Source organism: Bidens hawaiensis, unplaced genomic scaffold, assembly GCF_021521415.1.
Source record: "Bidens hawaiensis isolate Kalapana, Puna unplaced genomic scaffold, B.hawaiensis_p1.1 tig00069818_1, whole genome shotgun sequence".
Classification (NCBI taxonomy): domain Eukaryota; kingdom Viridiplantae; phylum Streptophyta; class Magnoliopsida; order Asterales; family Asteraceae; genus Bidens; species Bidens hawaiensis.
The window spans coordinates 5,608-21,457 of NW_027502277.1; the positions used below are offsets into that span (position 1 = coordinate 5,608).

General features: G+C 40.0%; 2 protein-coding genes and 1 long non-coding RNA gene across 3 annotated transcripts; 1 reads left to right on the plus strand and 2 right to left on the minus strand.

Moving 5' to 3' along the window:
• The first annotated feature begins 8,670 nt into the window (after nucleotides 1–8,670).
• Nucleotides 8,671–9,552, plus strand: LOC143605479 (putative microtubule-binding protein TANGLED). The gene has a single exon (XM_077081576.1). The coding sequence runs from the start codon at nucleotides 8,686–8,688 to the stop codon at nucleotides 9,478–9,480; it is 795 nt and encodes a 264-aa protein (XP_076937691.1). The 5' UTR covers nucleotides 8,671–8,685; the 3' UTR covers nucleotides 9,481–9,552.
• A 1,839-nt stretch (nucleotides 9,553–11,391) lies between these two features.
• Nucleotides 11,392–12,826, minus strand: LOC143605481 (cullin-1-like). The gene is made up of 5 exons (XM_077081577.1): nucleotides 12,796–12,826; nucleotides 12,633–12,680; nucleotides 11,780–11,980; nucleotides 11,624–11,701; nucleotides 11,392–11,517 (listed from the first exon to the last, which is right to left on the minus strand). Exons 1-5 carry the CDS (start codon nucleotides 12,796–12,798, stop codon nucleotides 11,392–11,394), a joined length of 456 nt encoding a protein of 151 aa, XP_076937692.1. The 5' UTR covers nucleotides 12,799–12,826.
• Nucleotides 12,827–12,830: 4 nt separating this feature from the next.
• On the minus strand, nucleotides 12,831–13,699 carry LOC143605482 (uncharacterized). The gene is made up of 3 exons (XR_013148550.1): nucleotides 13,604–13,699; nucleotides 13,193–13,292; nucleotides 12,831–12,948 (listed from the first exon to the last, which is right to left on the minus strand). It is a non-coding gene; the product is annotated as an uncharacterized LOC143605482 (long non-coding RNA).
• Nucleotides 13,700–15,850: the final 2,151 nt, after the last annotated feature.

Below are 15,850 nucleotides of genomic sequence, written 5' to 3' on the forward strand. Positions count from 1 at the left end.
AGGGAAGTGTGAAACATGTATGCAAAAGGTAATAGAATCCACATTAAGAGAAGATAGCGCGTATCATTATTCATAATGGCTTAAAGAGCCTTGATTACAAATTTGACAATTTTTACATGAAACATTTTCTAAGCTGTGCTGCGTTCCATGCGCGCGGGATCTTCTTTCCATTCAAATCTTTTAAAGCGTATGCGCCCTTTCCCAATTCTTCCGAGACTTGATAAGGTCCCTCCCAATTGGGGGACATCTTTCCCGGGGGTATCGCGCGGCTAGCTTCATTGTTTCGAAGGACAAAATCATTCTTCTTGAAGTGGCATTCTTTCACGCGCTGATTGTAATATTTTTCCAGTTTTTTCTTATATTTGGCTTCACTGATGATAGCCGCCTCTCTGCGCCCTTCAAGTAAGTTGAGATCCAACCTCCTTTCGCGCTCGTTATCAATCTTGTTCATCATGAGCACTCTATGGGATGGGCATCCAATTTCTGCTGGAATCATAGCCTCCGTTCCATAGGTTAGGCTGAACGGGGATTCGCCATTGCTGGTTTTGCTTAATGTCCTGTGCGCCCACAGGACATTAGGTAGCTCTTCGACCCAAGAATGGGATTCTCCTTCCAACCTTTTCTTCAGCCCGTTTAGCAAGCTTTGGTTCGCGCGCTCCACTTGGCCATTCCCCTGAGGGTGGTATACTGAAGTGAAGATTTGGTTGATGCGCAATTCCTTGAGCCAGCTGGATATCTTCTTGTCAGTGAATTGTTTGCCATTGTCGCTCACAATTTCCATGGGCAAGCCAAAACGACATATGATGTGGCTCCAGATAAATTGCTTTATCGCCTCGGCTGTAATTTTTGCTAGTGGCTTGGCTTCAACCCATTTTGTGAAATAGTCTACTGCCACTACCAAAAATTTTACTCGCCCTTGCGCCTGCGGTAGGGGACCCACAATATCGATTGCCCATTTGTGGAAAGGCCATGCGGAGGTCACCGGAATCAAGTTGTTCTTTGGCCGCATGGTGTTTGGCGCATAGCTCTGACACGCTTTGCATTTTTGGATCTCTTTTAAAGCGTCCAAGTACATGCCTGGCCAATAGTAACCTGCGCTCATTGCCTTGGCAACCACCATGCGCGGGCCAGCATGTATTCCACAGATTCCTTCGTGTATCTCTCTGATTACATAGCTTGCTTCCTCAGCATCTAGGCATTTCATGAGTGGCCCAAGATAAGAGCGTCGATATAATGTGCCATCAAGCAGTTCATAGTTCTGCGACTTGTGTCTTATCTTCCTCGCCTGTGCGCGATCGTCCGGTACCTTTCCCTCATTCAAGAATTCCATTATTGGAGTTATCCATGATGAAGGGGTTGTATGAGTTACCAGGACAGACTTCGCTCCCACCGACGGGTTGCTCATTACTTCTACCCTGACATCTTTGCCAAAGTGATCGAAGCTGGTTGATGCCATCTTGCTCAGCGCGTCGGCAGATTTGTTTTCACTGCGCGGAATATGAATGATTCTGAAGCAGTCAAATTGCTCGATGAGCTTTTTCGCCTGCTCTAGATACAGAGGCATGGTGTTCTCCTTGGCATCATAAAGGCCATTGACCTGTGCTGCTACCAAGTATGAATCAACATGGGCCTCTAGCTTTTTAACTCCGAATTTGTGCGCGATGCGCAGGCCAGCCAGCAGGGCTTCATACTCAGCTTCATTGTTGGTGCTCTTGAAGTCCAACCTGATGGCGTAAGTATATTCATGATTCTCTGGATCCACCAGTTTGAGGCCTGCGCCGGACCCTTCGTTGTTTGAAGCTCCGTCAGTGAACAATCTCCAAACATTTTCTTCATCATTGGCTCGCGGAGGGTCTACCTCGCGCTGAGCCTCTTCAATTTTTCATTCGGGAATTTCCGCGATGAAATCAGCTAAGACTTGTCCCTTTATTGCTGGACGGGGCTTATAGGCGATCGTGTGTTCTCCTAATTCAAGCGCCCATTTTGTCAGCCTTCCCGAGAGCGCGGGGCGCCGCAAGACTTGCTGGATGTTGTAACCCGTTAGAACTTCAATAGGATGACCATTGAAATATCTATGAAGCTTGCGCGACGCGTGTGTTAGTGATAAAACTAACTTTTCCATGATGGAGTAGCGCGTCTCAGGATCTGTCAGCACCCGACTCACATAGTATATTGGCGTTTGGACTCCCTTGCGATCCACCAACAATACTGCGCCGATGGCGCGCTCTCCTGCTGATTGGTACAATGTCAAAGTTTCACCAGGAAGTGGAGCTGTGAGCGCGGGCAGATTTATCAAACATTCTTTTATCTCACTGAAAGCTTGCTCGGCCTCAGGAGTCCACTTGAATTGGCTTTTCTTCAGGCAATTTCTCAATGTGTTGACGAATGGGGTAGATTTGCTTGCATGGTTCGCTAGGAACCTGTTGATTGATACCAATCTCCCATTCAACTTTTGGACTTCTTTCATGGTGGATGGCGAGGGCATGTCAAGGATGGCCTCCACCTTCTCTGGGTTCACCTTGAAACCATCCTTGGTGATCATTACACCTAGAAATTTTCCCTCTTGTACGCCGAAAGTGCATTTGCTCGGGTTGAGCTTCATGTTTACTTCCTTTAGGCGCCCAAGGGTTTCTTCGATGTCTTTGAGCATTTGTTTTTCCTCCCTGCTTTTGATCACCAAATCATCCACGTAGACTTCTAGGTTTCTTCCAATTTGCTCGTTGAAAACGGCATCCATAAGTCTTTGGTAGGTGGCTCCCGCATTCTTCAAACCAAAGGGCATTTTTGTGTAACAAAAAACACCCTTGTCGGTTCTGAAGGCAGTCTTGTCCTCATCTTGTGGTGCCATTTGAATCTGGTGATAGCCCTTGTAGGCATCCAGGAAACATTTGAGCTTGAATGGCGCCACGGAGTCCACCTTTGCGTCGATGTTTGGGAGGGGGTAACAATCTTTTGGGCATGCTTTGTTGAGGTCCTTGAAGTCAATGCACATCCTCCACGACCCGTTACTTTTCTTTACCATCACAGGATTGGCTACCCATGTCTGGTATCGTATCGGGCGGATGATGTTTGCGCGCAGTAGATCCTCAACTTGCTCATTCATGGCCTTCGCCTTCTCATCCCCCATGACTCTCTTCTTTTGAGCAATTGGCTCTACAGACTTGAACGTGTTGAGAGAATGTTGCGCCAGGTCTCGCGGAACCCCAGTCATATCAGAGTGTTGCCACGCGAAGACCGACATATATGCTGTGAGCAGTCTTTTCATTCTCAACCTCGTGTCGTCTGATATCGTAGCGCCAATTGTGATTGTTTGCTCCGGGAATTTTGGGTTGAGAATCCATTCCTCTGGCGCGTTGTCTGCCATTGGAAGTTTCATTCTCCCTTCCCGTGGTGTATTTGTCACTGCACACAAATGATCTCGGTATACGAACGTTACACCTGTTGGTGTTGGGAACCCCAACACGCCGTGCGCTGGCGACGGTATGGCGTTGAATTGGGAAATCGTTCCTCTACCCAAGATCATATTGTGGCATGAAGTGGTGGGCAAGACCAAGAAGTTGACAACTTCGGCTCGCTTGTGTTTCTCATCCCCCATAGTTAGTTCAAATTGTATTTGACCTAGGGGATGAATGATTTCATTTGAAACACCAGAGATTGGTGCATTCACAATTTCGAGCCTTGCTTGGTCTGCCGGATCCAACTTCCTGAAACATTGCTCATACATGATGTCTGATTCGCTGCCAGTGTCCACCAGGACTTTTGACACTTCATAGTGAGCAATGTGTGTAGTGATGATAAGAGGACTGCTGATAGAAGGGCCTCCCCTGATTCTTGGGAAGATTACTTGTTGCTCGCGCCAATCTCCTTGGACTTGCGCGCTTCTCTTTCTTGATTTTTGCCCTTGCCTTCCTCCCTCGGCTACACAGATTCTTTTGAACTTTTTGCTGGCAGAGGCTCCTTCTGGTTGTTCATTTTCTGGTCTTGGGTTTTTCACCAGGTGAGCCAGCTTGCCTGATTTCACATCTTTTTCAATTGCATCCTTCAAGTGGTGGCATGCATCAGTGTTGTGTCCTGTGGACTTGTGAAACTCACAATACTTGCCACTGTTTGATGGCCCCTTGTAGTGTAGTGGCTTGGGGCTTTTGAACTGGACATTCTCAGTGCTTAACACTTGTGAAGGCGTTTTAGTGAGGGGAGTCCATATTCTTGGCAGAGGTCTGTTAGGATCTCTGCCGCCTTCCCTCTTATCACCTTCTCCGCGATTACGAATGTCTTTTTGGGGCTGGGGTGAGCTTGGTTGCGCCTGTTTTTCTGCGGAGGAAAACTGGTTGGTTGCAACCTGGACCATACAGAGTTCTGTTTGCCCCTTCTTTCGCTGCTGCGCGGTGTCTCAGCCTGATGCCCTCTTTCTCTCGCTCTATCTTGGGCAATTTGTTTTTCATTTCTCGCGAAGACTCGCGATGCTTCCATTAGCTTGGCCCAAGTGGTTGGCATGCCATCTCTGCTCACAAGAGCTCTGCGGAGTTGATCACTGCGCGCACCTTGTATAAAGGCCACGCGCAAGAGTTGCTCAGTGATACCTCCAATTGCCAGAGACTCCTGATTGAAACGAGTTATGTAGTCTTCAATCGTTTCATCATTCCTGCGCACGCAGTGCATGATGTCATCAGGGTCGCGCGTGTGTCTGCGCTGCTGTACGAAGTGAGCTTGGAACTTTTCCAATAGTTCCTCGAACCCATCGATTTGCCCAGTCGGCAAGCTTTCGAACCAGACACGCGCCGCGCCCCGCGAGGCAGCGAGCAAACATGTGACACCATGTTGGCATCGTCCAGCTTTCTAGGTTTACAGTGTTATAAAAACCTTGTAAGAAATCGTCTGGATCAGTTGTGCCGTCATATTTGCCCAAACCACTTGGCATCTTGGTTTTGTGCTGAATGGGAGCCTTCGCGATGCGCTCAGTGAATTTTGAATGCTTCACCAAGATGGCTGGCCTGTACGGTGTGGTTACGTCCACTTGCCCTCTCACTGGTGGGCTGTATGGTGTGTACAGATCCAGATCGGCTTTGGCTCCAGGCGCCATGTTCATGTGCGCGCGGAGCTGTGAGCCTCCTGCATGAGTATCTCGCGTCTTCCTCATGCTGTGCACTTCTTCATCACTGAACTCAGCGTGTTCAGTGTGAACAGAGTGACCATCTTCCGGCGCGCGCGCCCTTTTTGTTGTTCCTTGATTGGTTTGCTTATCAAACGCGAGCCTTTGTGTTAAGTCGGCTAACTTTTTGTGTTTGACCAGCTCATTGTACTTGTCCATTAGACGTCGTTGCTCGTTTATGAGCCATTCTTTAGGGTCATTGGTTTCATCTTCTGGACCCATTGGTCCTTTTTGTTTCGCGCCGGTAAGATTTTGGAACGTGAGATCGTCTGGAGGAGTTTCAGTCTGGCTATGAGGAGTTGTGATGAAGGGATGGTTACTGGTGGTGCGCGCAGAATCACGCGGCACCCTCAGAAACTGCTGTCCCTCATTAACATCCTCACGCTCAATATCCTCCAGAACTTGATCGCTGTTACGAACACCAGAAACCATGGTGAAAATTTTTTTAGAGAACTGATGAGATTTTGTTGCCGTTGTAACAGGTAATGGCGCCAATGAAGAAACGTGGATCGACTCACTGGTAGACGATCAACTTTCCTCGGGTGTGATTATGCTATTTCACCGATGGTTCTCTGGAATCTGGATTCTTCCACCTACAAAATGAACAGCACCGTAAACTTACCCCTCAGAAAGGGACAGAGGGGTCCTCTTTGGGGTAACCCTCCGGTGTGAGAATAAGAGTTTGTAGGAGAAGATAATAATCTGAGAGTAAGGAATTGGAGTGTATTGCTTAATATAGCTTAATATTGCGTGATACAGCGTAATATATCATACCTCTCCTTGTGGAGTTGATGTGGTATTTATAGTGCTAGGGTTTCCAATGATTGGGCTCAGACCCAATTAGGGCCTTTTTGGCCTCTTCCTATTGCTTTGCGCCACGTGTCCTTGGGACACCTGGTGCTCTTTCATTGATTATTCTCTGACCCAGGTATTTTACCTGACCCATGTGCAATCACGTGGTAGCACATGGGTTTTGCTGAGTTGTCCACCTTTCATTGGCAGCTGTCAACATCAGCATATTCTTATTCCTTAAAAAGATACCTTCTGGAAGGTTGTCTGACGTGCACAATCAAGGTTGTCCTTATCCTGATTTGGATAAGGACGAGGTTGATTATGTGTATGTGTGATATGCGCCTATCCTGAGGATGCGCGAGGTCTTCTCTTTATTCTCACGCGCAGATGTTTCATGCGCAGATGTGATATGCACAAGCATGTAATATGCGCCACGCGCGAATGCGCCACGCGCAGATGTGATATGCGTGAGCATGTGATCTGCATCACGCGCGGATGCGCCACGCGTAGATGTGATATGCGTGAGCATATATGGTGCGTGAGCATGTGATACGCGTGAGCATATGTGATGCGTGAGCATATGTGATGCCTGAGCATGTGATGCATGAGCATATGTGATATGCGTGAGCATATGTGATATGCGCCATGCGCATCGGTTTTGGCTTTGTGCCTTCATAATATATTGATTTCAAGCCTCTTATCTATATCTTGTGGGTTGACCCGCCTCGCTCGGTGTTGAGGCGGGTACATACCTCTTCAGTTATTATTACCTGTAAAAACGGAAAAGTCAATTAATATAAAATAAAATAAGACAGAATTACAAATTTTGTCCTTTAAAAAAGGTCAAATTACGGTTCGTGTCCTTTTTTTAGTTTCCTTGCAGGCGGTGTCCTTTAAACATTATTTTCCTACACGTTATGTCCTTTACGCTAACTGGGTTAGAAAAACTCAGTTAAATACCCCCACGTGAGTCGGGGCATATTGGTCTTTTCATCTATACCCACAAAAAGTTTATACTCACTCTCTCTCTCTCCCTTTTCGTCTCCCTCAACCACTGAAACACAACCAATCACTACCATCATCAATTTCTTAAATTCCCTCGATTACTTGTCATATCTTAGTTTCAAATCATGGCTAACACCACCACTGCCTTGAAACCATTCCAGCGTCGCCGGAGATGTTGAGTTCCGGTGCTTCGCCGGAGTTTACAACCACTGCAACATCCGTATCTGCTGTCAGAAACACACCGGCGCCGCTAGGGCCATAATTGAATCTTAATAATCATTGCCAAAAATCTAACCAGAGTGTATTTCTTTTATAACAGCGGCCCCGCCGTCACTTGCAGTCAAATAATGGTGGAGTCCAATTCGGGCTTACAATCAACGCCCCTTGTTGATAGCAACCGTGATTTTGGTTTCGAAGACAGATCTGACGAAGGACAAAATGTGGTGGTGGTTTCCGGGTAATGGAGATGGGTGGAGGTGGAAGATGGTGGCGGCGATGCAAGGAGGAGACGTGGAGATGAACGGTGAGATGGTGGCTACGAGTGAGAAACTGTTGTTTAGGCAAACATATAATTGGAACATGGCCATCGGAAGGTAGCAGGCAGTGGTAGTTAGGGTTTGTGTGTGCTAGATTGACGGCAGAGTGGTTAATGGTGGTGCAAGTGAAGAAGAGGGTAGGGTGGACTGGTGGTGGCTGGAGGAATTGATGGTGGTGATTGAGTAGTGGTTAACAATGGTGATGGGGCAAGAAGAAGGTGGGTTGGTGTCTGGTGGGTGAGGTACAAAGAGATTGATAGAAGGGGGTTTTGTTGCAGGCATAAACGAAAGGACAAAACTACCTCACATGCGCCTCACGTGATGGGATTTAACTGACTTTTTATAACCCAGTTAGCGTAAATGACAAAACTTGTAGGAAAAAAATGTTTAAAGTACACCACCGCCTGCAAGGAAACTAAAAAAAGGCATGAACCGTAAACTGGCTTTGTTTAAAGGATAAAATTTGTAATTCTGACATAAAATAATAATATTTAAAGTGTGGCCTAATAGAATTAAAAAAGTAGCCGTTTTATTCTTCGTATCCGTTTTCACTTTACTCAAAACAAATAAATCAGACCGTTGGGGCCTCTCTCCCTACCTCACACAAACAATACTTGAAGTCAACATCTTCCTTCTTCCTTGAAACACAAACACCTGTTTCAAACACATATTATTATTATTATTAACAACAATGGTCGCAAGATCACCACCGAAGCCCAGGAAGAAGATGGTGGCCCCACTCGACCCCAATCAGCTCCGAGAAACCCTCAACAAGGTAGTACCCATTTCTTTATTTAACCCATCATCTGTTCATTATTTATTTCAATTTCAATTTAATCTGTGGGTTTGCAGGTAGAGAAGTGTTTGAATCGGTTGCAAGAACTCGAGTATGTAACCAAGGGGAGATCGGGTGTGAATGCTGGTGGTCGAGGATACTTAAGAACTATCAGGTGAATTTTGTTTTGATTTTAATCAAATGGGTAGGGTATGTGTTTCATTTTATGATTTTCTCTCTCTAATTTTGGAAACAGAAATGGGAATAATAATCAGAAATCACCACCTGCACAAATTGGTAAGTTTCGCTTGAATGCTCGGTTTTAGGTTCTTTGATGTTGATTCTTCTTGTTTTTTTGCTGGTATTATTATTATTATTAAGGGGAATGGAAGAAGATGTCATTGCCAGCAATGATTCTAGGAGAAACAATGGGAGAAATCCTCCAAGCAACCCGAATCGCACGGGAAATCGTGTCAGCCACCACCGACCCAAAAACACCCGTACCAGCTTCACGTCAAAAGTCGAGATTAAACCCGGAAAGCACCAACCTCCGGGCCCGCAGAAAGAGAGAGAAACAAATAATCCGACCCGAACCACATTCCCCTTTACTCCAAAGAACCAAATCCCGCATTAACTTTAAAGTTTCGGGGTCACCCCCGAAACCAGAGACCGAAAAAGAAAACCACAGGCTTTCTTTTTCGGCCAACCGGGTGTCCCCAAAGAACCGCCCGTGGGCCCGGAAAACCGTTATCTTCCCGAACCCAATGTTCCATTCATCATCCAATTTACAAAACCAAATTATTCGCAAAAACGAGTCCCCGGTGAGACCAAAAAACCGACCGGTAACACCGCATAAGTTCTTGATCAAGACACCACCAGGAAAGGCTGCAAAGGGAGCCGCAGCGTCCTCTACCGCCTCGGTTGTAAAGTTTCAAGTTAAGATTAGGAGTCCAACAGTTTCGGTATCTCCAACCCGAGGCGCCAAGAAGAAGGCGGTGTCGCCGCCTAAGAAAGTGTCGACGGCTGCCAAGTTAAGGAGGTCGTTTTCGCCTTCGAGGCTGGCGAGTAGACTGGTTTCGCCTTTGAAGAACAGAAGGTTATCTGTGCAAGGGGGGTGTGTGGATGGAAGTGATGGGATGAATATGATGATGAATATGAATATGAAGATGATGAGTGGATTGAAACAAAGGCCAATGTCAACAACAACAACTAGGAGGATTTAAGGTTTCATTCTTTCAAATGATATTTCCTTAATGTCATGTGTTTGTTTGTTGTCCTCAAGGTGAATAACATTTGTGTGTATTCATAAAACATGAATGACAGTTGAGCTGTGCTCATCACTTGATTTTTGTTTTGAAAATTTAGAAACAAAAAAAAATACTCTTTGAAATTTATACAGAAGTGTCATTGAAATTTTGAAAATTCATTGAAATTTAGGAGTTAAGATTCATCATTTATTCTGATTATTATTATTCATAGAACCTGTGATAAGTTTTACCTTATGGTACAGAAGTTTTGAAGTTTATTTTTTTTACAACTGAAGCATGTTAGATACTAGTATCGTAAGAATTAATCGTGCAGGATTTTTTCGATTAGTTCGGTTTAACCGAATTAATCGTTCACCAAAATTCCCCATGTTTGCCTGGTCCAATTTTGAGGCCTTTATTTTATATTTTCAACTTGTATCATTTATCTATAAACTTTAATAAAGGATTAGATGCCAATATAAAGTTCAATTACACATTCTGCTCCTCTAATAGAATCAATCATACTTTCATTCTATGTTCTTTTGGTTAGGGGCAAGAATTAACAGATTATTCAAGCCAAATCCGGAGTACCTGACAAAACCTAACCGGAATAACTGACCCAGTTCTAAACTAAAACTTAAAGTTCAGTTTCGGTTATAATCTGTTTCAAGCCTTGACTGCACAAAAGCCAAACATTAAAACTAGATTGCACCAAACATTTCAAGCTAAATTTCATTAGTAAGCGGTTCAAAAAGCCTATGCAAAAAGTTAAAATTTATATTCAGGCCCAAACATTTCAAGTTCAAATAATCGAACTTAACCCATGCATAAAAAACTTAAACCCACCGTTTTCTTGAAACAAAAAACCGTTAAATTTCGGTTCCCGTTTGGTTTGAGTACAAAACCGGCCCATATACATCTGCATCTATTTTTAGCGAATGCCAAGATGAAAAGACAAAAAGTTAAAAAGGTTATATCTGCTGCATCTATACTCATTTAATGAAATTTACCAAAATAACCTTGGTTCATGACTAAACTACATCATATTGTAATCACACCCGCGAACTCCCTTCACCGAGATTCAATCCCGCACATCCCGACAGCATCTCCTGCATTACATCCCATATTCAAACATTAAACTGCAGCCAACAAAAAAATATAATTGCAAGTTCAAATTTACATATGGCAACAAGATTACAAAGAATTAACCTTTCTACTAACTGGCGTGAAGAAAAGTCAACGTTTGACTTTTATTGTCAAATGAGTTGTATATAAATTTCTTCGAGAAAAGGAATACTACATTTGGGTATGATCATAAAACTTTCCTTTTTTAAGTTGTGTGATATCTAAGCTTATGATCAATGTTCATGGCTCATGTTTGAACTAGCAGCCATGGGGGTGTAAACAAACAGAGCTACCTAAGAAACGACTCACTAAAAGCTCGAACCAAGCTAAGCTTAAGCGAGCTCGAACCTATATATAAGCTTGCTTAACAAACGAGCCTGATCCCAAGCCTCATAAACCAAGCTAGCTAGGCCTATTATTTGAACATATATAATAATTTTTCTTTAATATGATAAATGTATAACACATGATAAATATAATTATAGATTATATACTATGATAATAACTAAATAAATATTTTAGTTTATATCTATAAAGTTACAATTACAAATATAAATAAATAATTATGCATGTATATAAATAAATAATAAGCGAGCTGAGCTTGAAAATTTTCTCATGAGCCGAACTCGGCTTGTGTACACTCCTAGCTAGCAGATTGATGTTAACTCCAGTATTCCCGATTCAAAAACGAAAACTGCAGCGTTTATACGATTGGGACTATGTTTCTATCAGCTAAATAGACTAGCAAACAGTGTGTGGTTCTCAAGTTAACTGAATAACACAACATGCCTGGTATTGGATTGAGCAATCGCCACGCTCATTCTTCTGTTTTTCGTATAGTTTAGCTTGATCCAGTGCGGTTTGACCCAATAACTGCTCATGCACAACCTGAAAGAATATCAACACGCGTTACAAAAGTATTGAGAGACAAGGGTAAAATGTAGATTTTGCTAACTCTAAAGCAAAACATATAAACTGCCAAGTGACAACGTACTTGTAGCAACTTCTCAACTGAGGTTTCATGCAAGAATTGACTCGCTCTTTCTTTTTCTTGGTTCAAACAATTTTGAGCCTACAAAAAATAACCATGAATATTTTGTAAGCAGAAAGATATGATGAACTTAATAAACCAAATAATAAAGGAAATAACCTTCATAAAAATGTCAATAGGTGAGTAATGCAGAAGCCACTGTGGAAGTAAGTGATTATAGTAATTTGCGGTACTTGTTAGCACTGTAGGCTCAAAATTTTCATAATAATGCATCTTCCCACTTCCAATTTCAACAAACAAGGTTGAAACATTCTTTAGCATATCCCCATTAACAGAGTTACCCTCACGGTCTTGATTGACCTGTATGCAAAAATTAAAGTCAACCAAATTACTTATTTAAGGGTTGAGTTTTACATCTAACAGGTCAAATAAAAATGTGGCTGAAATGGGAAGTTATCTAATAACATAAAGGGGTCAATTGGTCAAACAGGTTTAAGTCGCTCAAAGTCTATTTTGATGTGCAGTACCTCTTAAATCGCTGTATTTAAAGATTTAGATTATTATTGTAACAATATTGTTTATGTCATCATGATTAAGACTTTAACCATATGTAAATATTCTTTTACAGAACGGATTGTGTGTCACCCGTATCCACCCATACTACCACTAGGAGTGCAAACGAGCCAAAAGCCGCCCGTGAACTACTTGAGATGAGCTCGTTAAAGCTTGGCTTGATTAGGGCTTTTAGCCAGCCCATCTCGAGTAGTTCCCAAGCGGCTTGTGGCTCGTTTACACTCCTAGTGGTAGTACGGGTGGATGTTTAAAACAGTTCTATCTTTACTAGCCCAGCTCACAAACCTATAATTAATATAACTATAAAAAACTATTTAATAGATAACAAACAAGCCAAGCTCGAACCAAGCCAAGCTCTTGTAAGTTAAACCAGCTTGGCTGGACTCGTTTACACCCCTACTTACCACCTTTACTATTTGTAATGGTTTTGAGAGCATACTAGTGAAATTGCAGCTTCCATAATCTTGGGATACAATTCACTAACCACCTGACACAGTTCAATGAAAGGAAGTTTATTATTAATATATATATTATTATTATTAATATGTATATAAGATTGTGTGGTAAAAAAAACACAGCTCTACAATTTGAGCATTGTTTACCATGTCCCGGAAACAACAAACTGAGAGTTCATTAAGATCAAGGTACAAAAAGAAACCTCCAAGAAATTTTGCCATAACCTTGTATTTTGTCCACATGTTCCAAACCTCATATAACAGAAAGTTTTGTGTTTTATCCTTTACAGCTGGCATGACCTGACTTCATTGTGTTTGAGAAATATTAATATAAATTGAGGAAAAAGATGGCACAATTTAGGGCGAAATAAAGACATTAACGAATACAAAATTCGCTTTAGAAGCGTGTTTCCATTTTTAATATGGAATCTTATTGCAAATCATTGCATGTGAAATAAATACTTTTTGATGTTTGATGTGTCGTTAGGCATAATAATAAAGAGACAAATCAGCTATATAAGATAAATAAACATTTATGTCTCACCCTTGAAGTAATGCTCTCTTCCAAAGCTTTCTTGAATATTTCATAGAGTTGTGCAGAATACTCGAAAGGAGGTTGTTGAACACACATTTGATAGACGCAGCTACCAAGAGTAAAGGACATAAATACGGCCAAAATGGCATATGGTAATGCTGTTTATAATCTATTCTTTTAAACTTAAAAGTAATCTTTCTAGTCATCTCCAAATACTCTTATAGATAAAATGACAAAATTACTCATCTAAAATAGTAACTGCATAGTATTAAAGTGTTAATAATTATAGTTCTATATAATCTAAACCAAGATTGTGTTTACATATTAAGCCAATTGGTTATGCTTTAACTTAATCCTTGGTTAATGAGAATATTATCAGGCTGCTAATCCTAAAACAAATGTAATGATTGAAAAGGATACTCATACATTTTCATGTAGTCTTCACAAGTGAACAAAGAAGTAGTTGGATGTCCATCGAGTATCATCATCGCCTTCGAAATGCCTCCTCTCAGTATACCTTCCTCATCATCTTGTTTCCAAATTTCTAAACCACATAACAACAAATAAGCTAACAATCCACAAAGTACACGTTATCTAAATCAAAATCCTGTTTATTAATACTGCAAGTGCTTACAATCGACTGAGAGTCAAATGAGGATGTACTGTCGACCACCACTACTACTATGCCTTTTTGTTTGTGCTTCCAAATAATATTATCAATCTAAACGCTGCCCTTTCTTTTTCTTTCGTTTCATGCTCCCCCAAAACTTCCCAAAACATATATATATTCTCTCTTCTTTTATTTATAATAACTAGAATAGTACTCGTGTGTAACTAACAAAGTGTATATACACAGTCATAAGATATCATAAAATTTACAACCAAAAAGATATCATATATCTCTATATTGGAGATATAGAGAATAACATTGTTTACATAAACAGTTACTAATTTCACAAACCTAATTTTATAACAAAAGTCATGAAAATATTAGATATTAACAGTCTTATGCCAACATGATCTTCAAAATTCCCGTCCTCAAACAAAATCATCCGGCCTTAAAGTCTGAAAAAAACAAACAAACAATGGAACTCAATTACCAATTAAACAAAAATGTTAACGTATACTATAATGACTTTATGTGAACACGGGTTGAAAATAGATAAATAACAAAATCAATATAGACAAATTTACCATCAACTTCTTAAAATCACCAAAAAAAGCAAATTACCTTCACAACTTAACAAACAAAATAAACAATTATAGAAGTTTATTGTATATTTTTGAAAGTTTTTAGTTATGAACTAAACTAATAACTTAAATAGAAAACACAGAGTAAACAATGAAAGTAAAAAAATTTAGAGTAATCAACTACATAACTAAGTTATTGGTGTTACCTTAAATTTTATCTTCAAATTCCAAAGAGTTTGGAAGATCATCAAAGTTTGACTCATAGTTCTCACACTCTAACAACCATTTTACCTTCTCACTAACATCATTTTCCAAATCTAAATGTGTCATTTCTTTTATAATATTAGCAAGCTTCAAGTGATCCAAATCTCTTAAAAGAAACAGATTTTTGGATTCCAATATTGATTTAGGATAGTACCCGTGTTACACACAGTGGAACATATTTAAAAACATAATATATATATATGCAACATAATATAAATTTAATGAAATGCAAATGTTGTACTCATAAATAAATGATATTTTTACATGAATTATAAGACATTATAACTTATTTGAATCGAATACAAAAACATACAACTAACAAAGACTGTCTAATACATTTATTACACATCAATAACTGTAATATTTATTAGTCTAGGATAGTACCCGTGTTTATTTCTACATCAATTTAAAACATTTATTACAAACCATGTTTGAATTAAATATTACCATCTTGAAAAATTGATAGTTAGTAACCTACCATCTTGAAAAAAAATTAACAAACCATGTTTGAATTAAAAGGTCTAACTTTTAATTTTAAAATGTCATATTTTGACTTCAAAATGTCAACTAATATATATGCATTTTTTTAAAAATCCAAAATGTGTCCATTGTCTTTTCTTTTCCTTGAAGCAAAGTTAATACAATTAATACAAATTAATTATTTGATTTCGGTCAAAACATAATTAAATTCCAATTTATTATTATTGATAAATACACAATTATATGTATAAACATGCATAAATTATGCTTCACTTAAAGACCATTAAAAATTTACGGTTACTATTTTCAACATTATTAGTAACTCTTAATAACATAATAATGGATTGTAAGAGAATATTAACTTGTACAAAAAATATACAAGATTAACTTATTTAATTGATGGTCCAAAAATATTCAAATCAACTTTAATATTAACTTAAATATTTTCGAATACCAAATTAACTTAAATATTTTTGAATTGCTTATCATAATATAAGTCGAAACATTTAGAACTATATTTGAATTTATTACGTTTGTTGTATTTAAAAAATTATACTTGCCTGATATTACTTTTATAACAAAAAGAATACGGTCAAAATAGTAAATGAGGAAAGTTTTGGGACCCGTTTAAAAATTTAGAAACAAAATTGAAATTGTAAAGTATATTTTTAATAATTTCTAAATTTAACATAATCTGTGAAAATAAATTAAATATTGATAAATAAAAGGGAA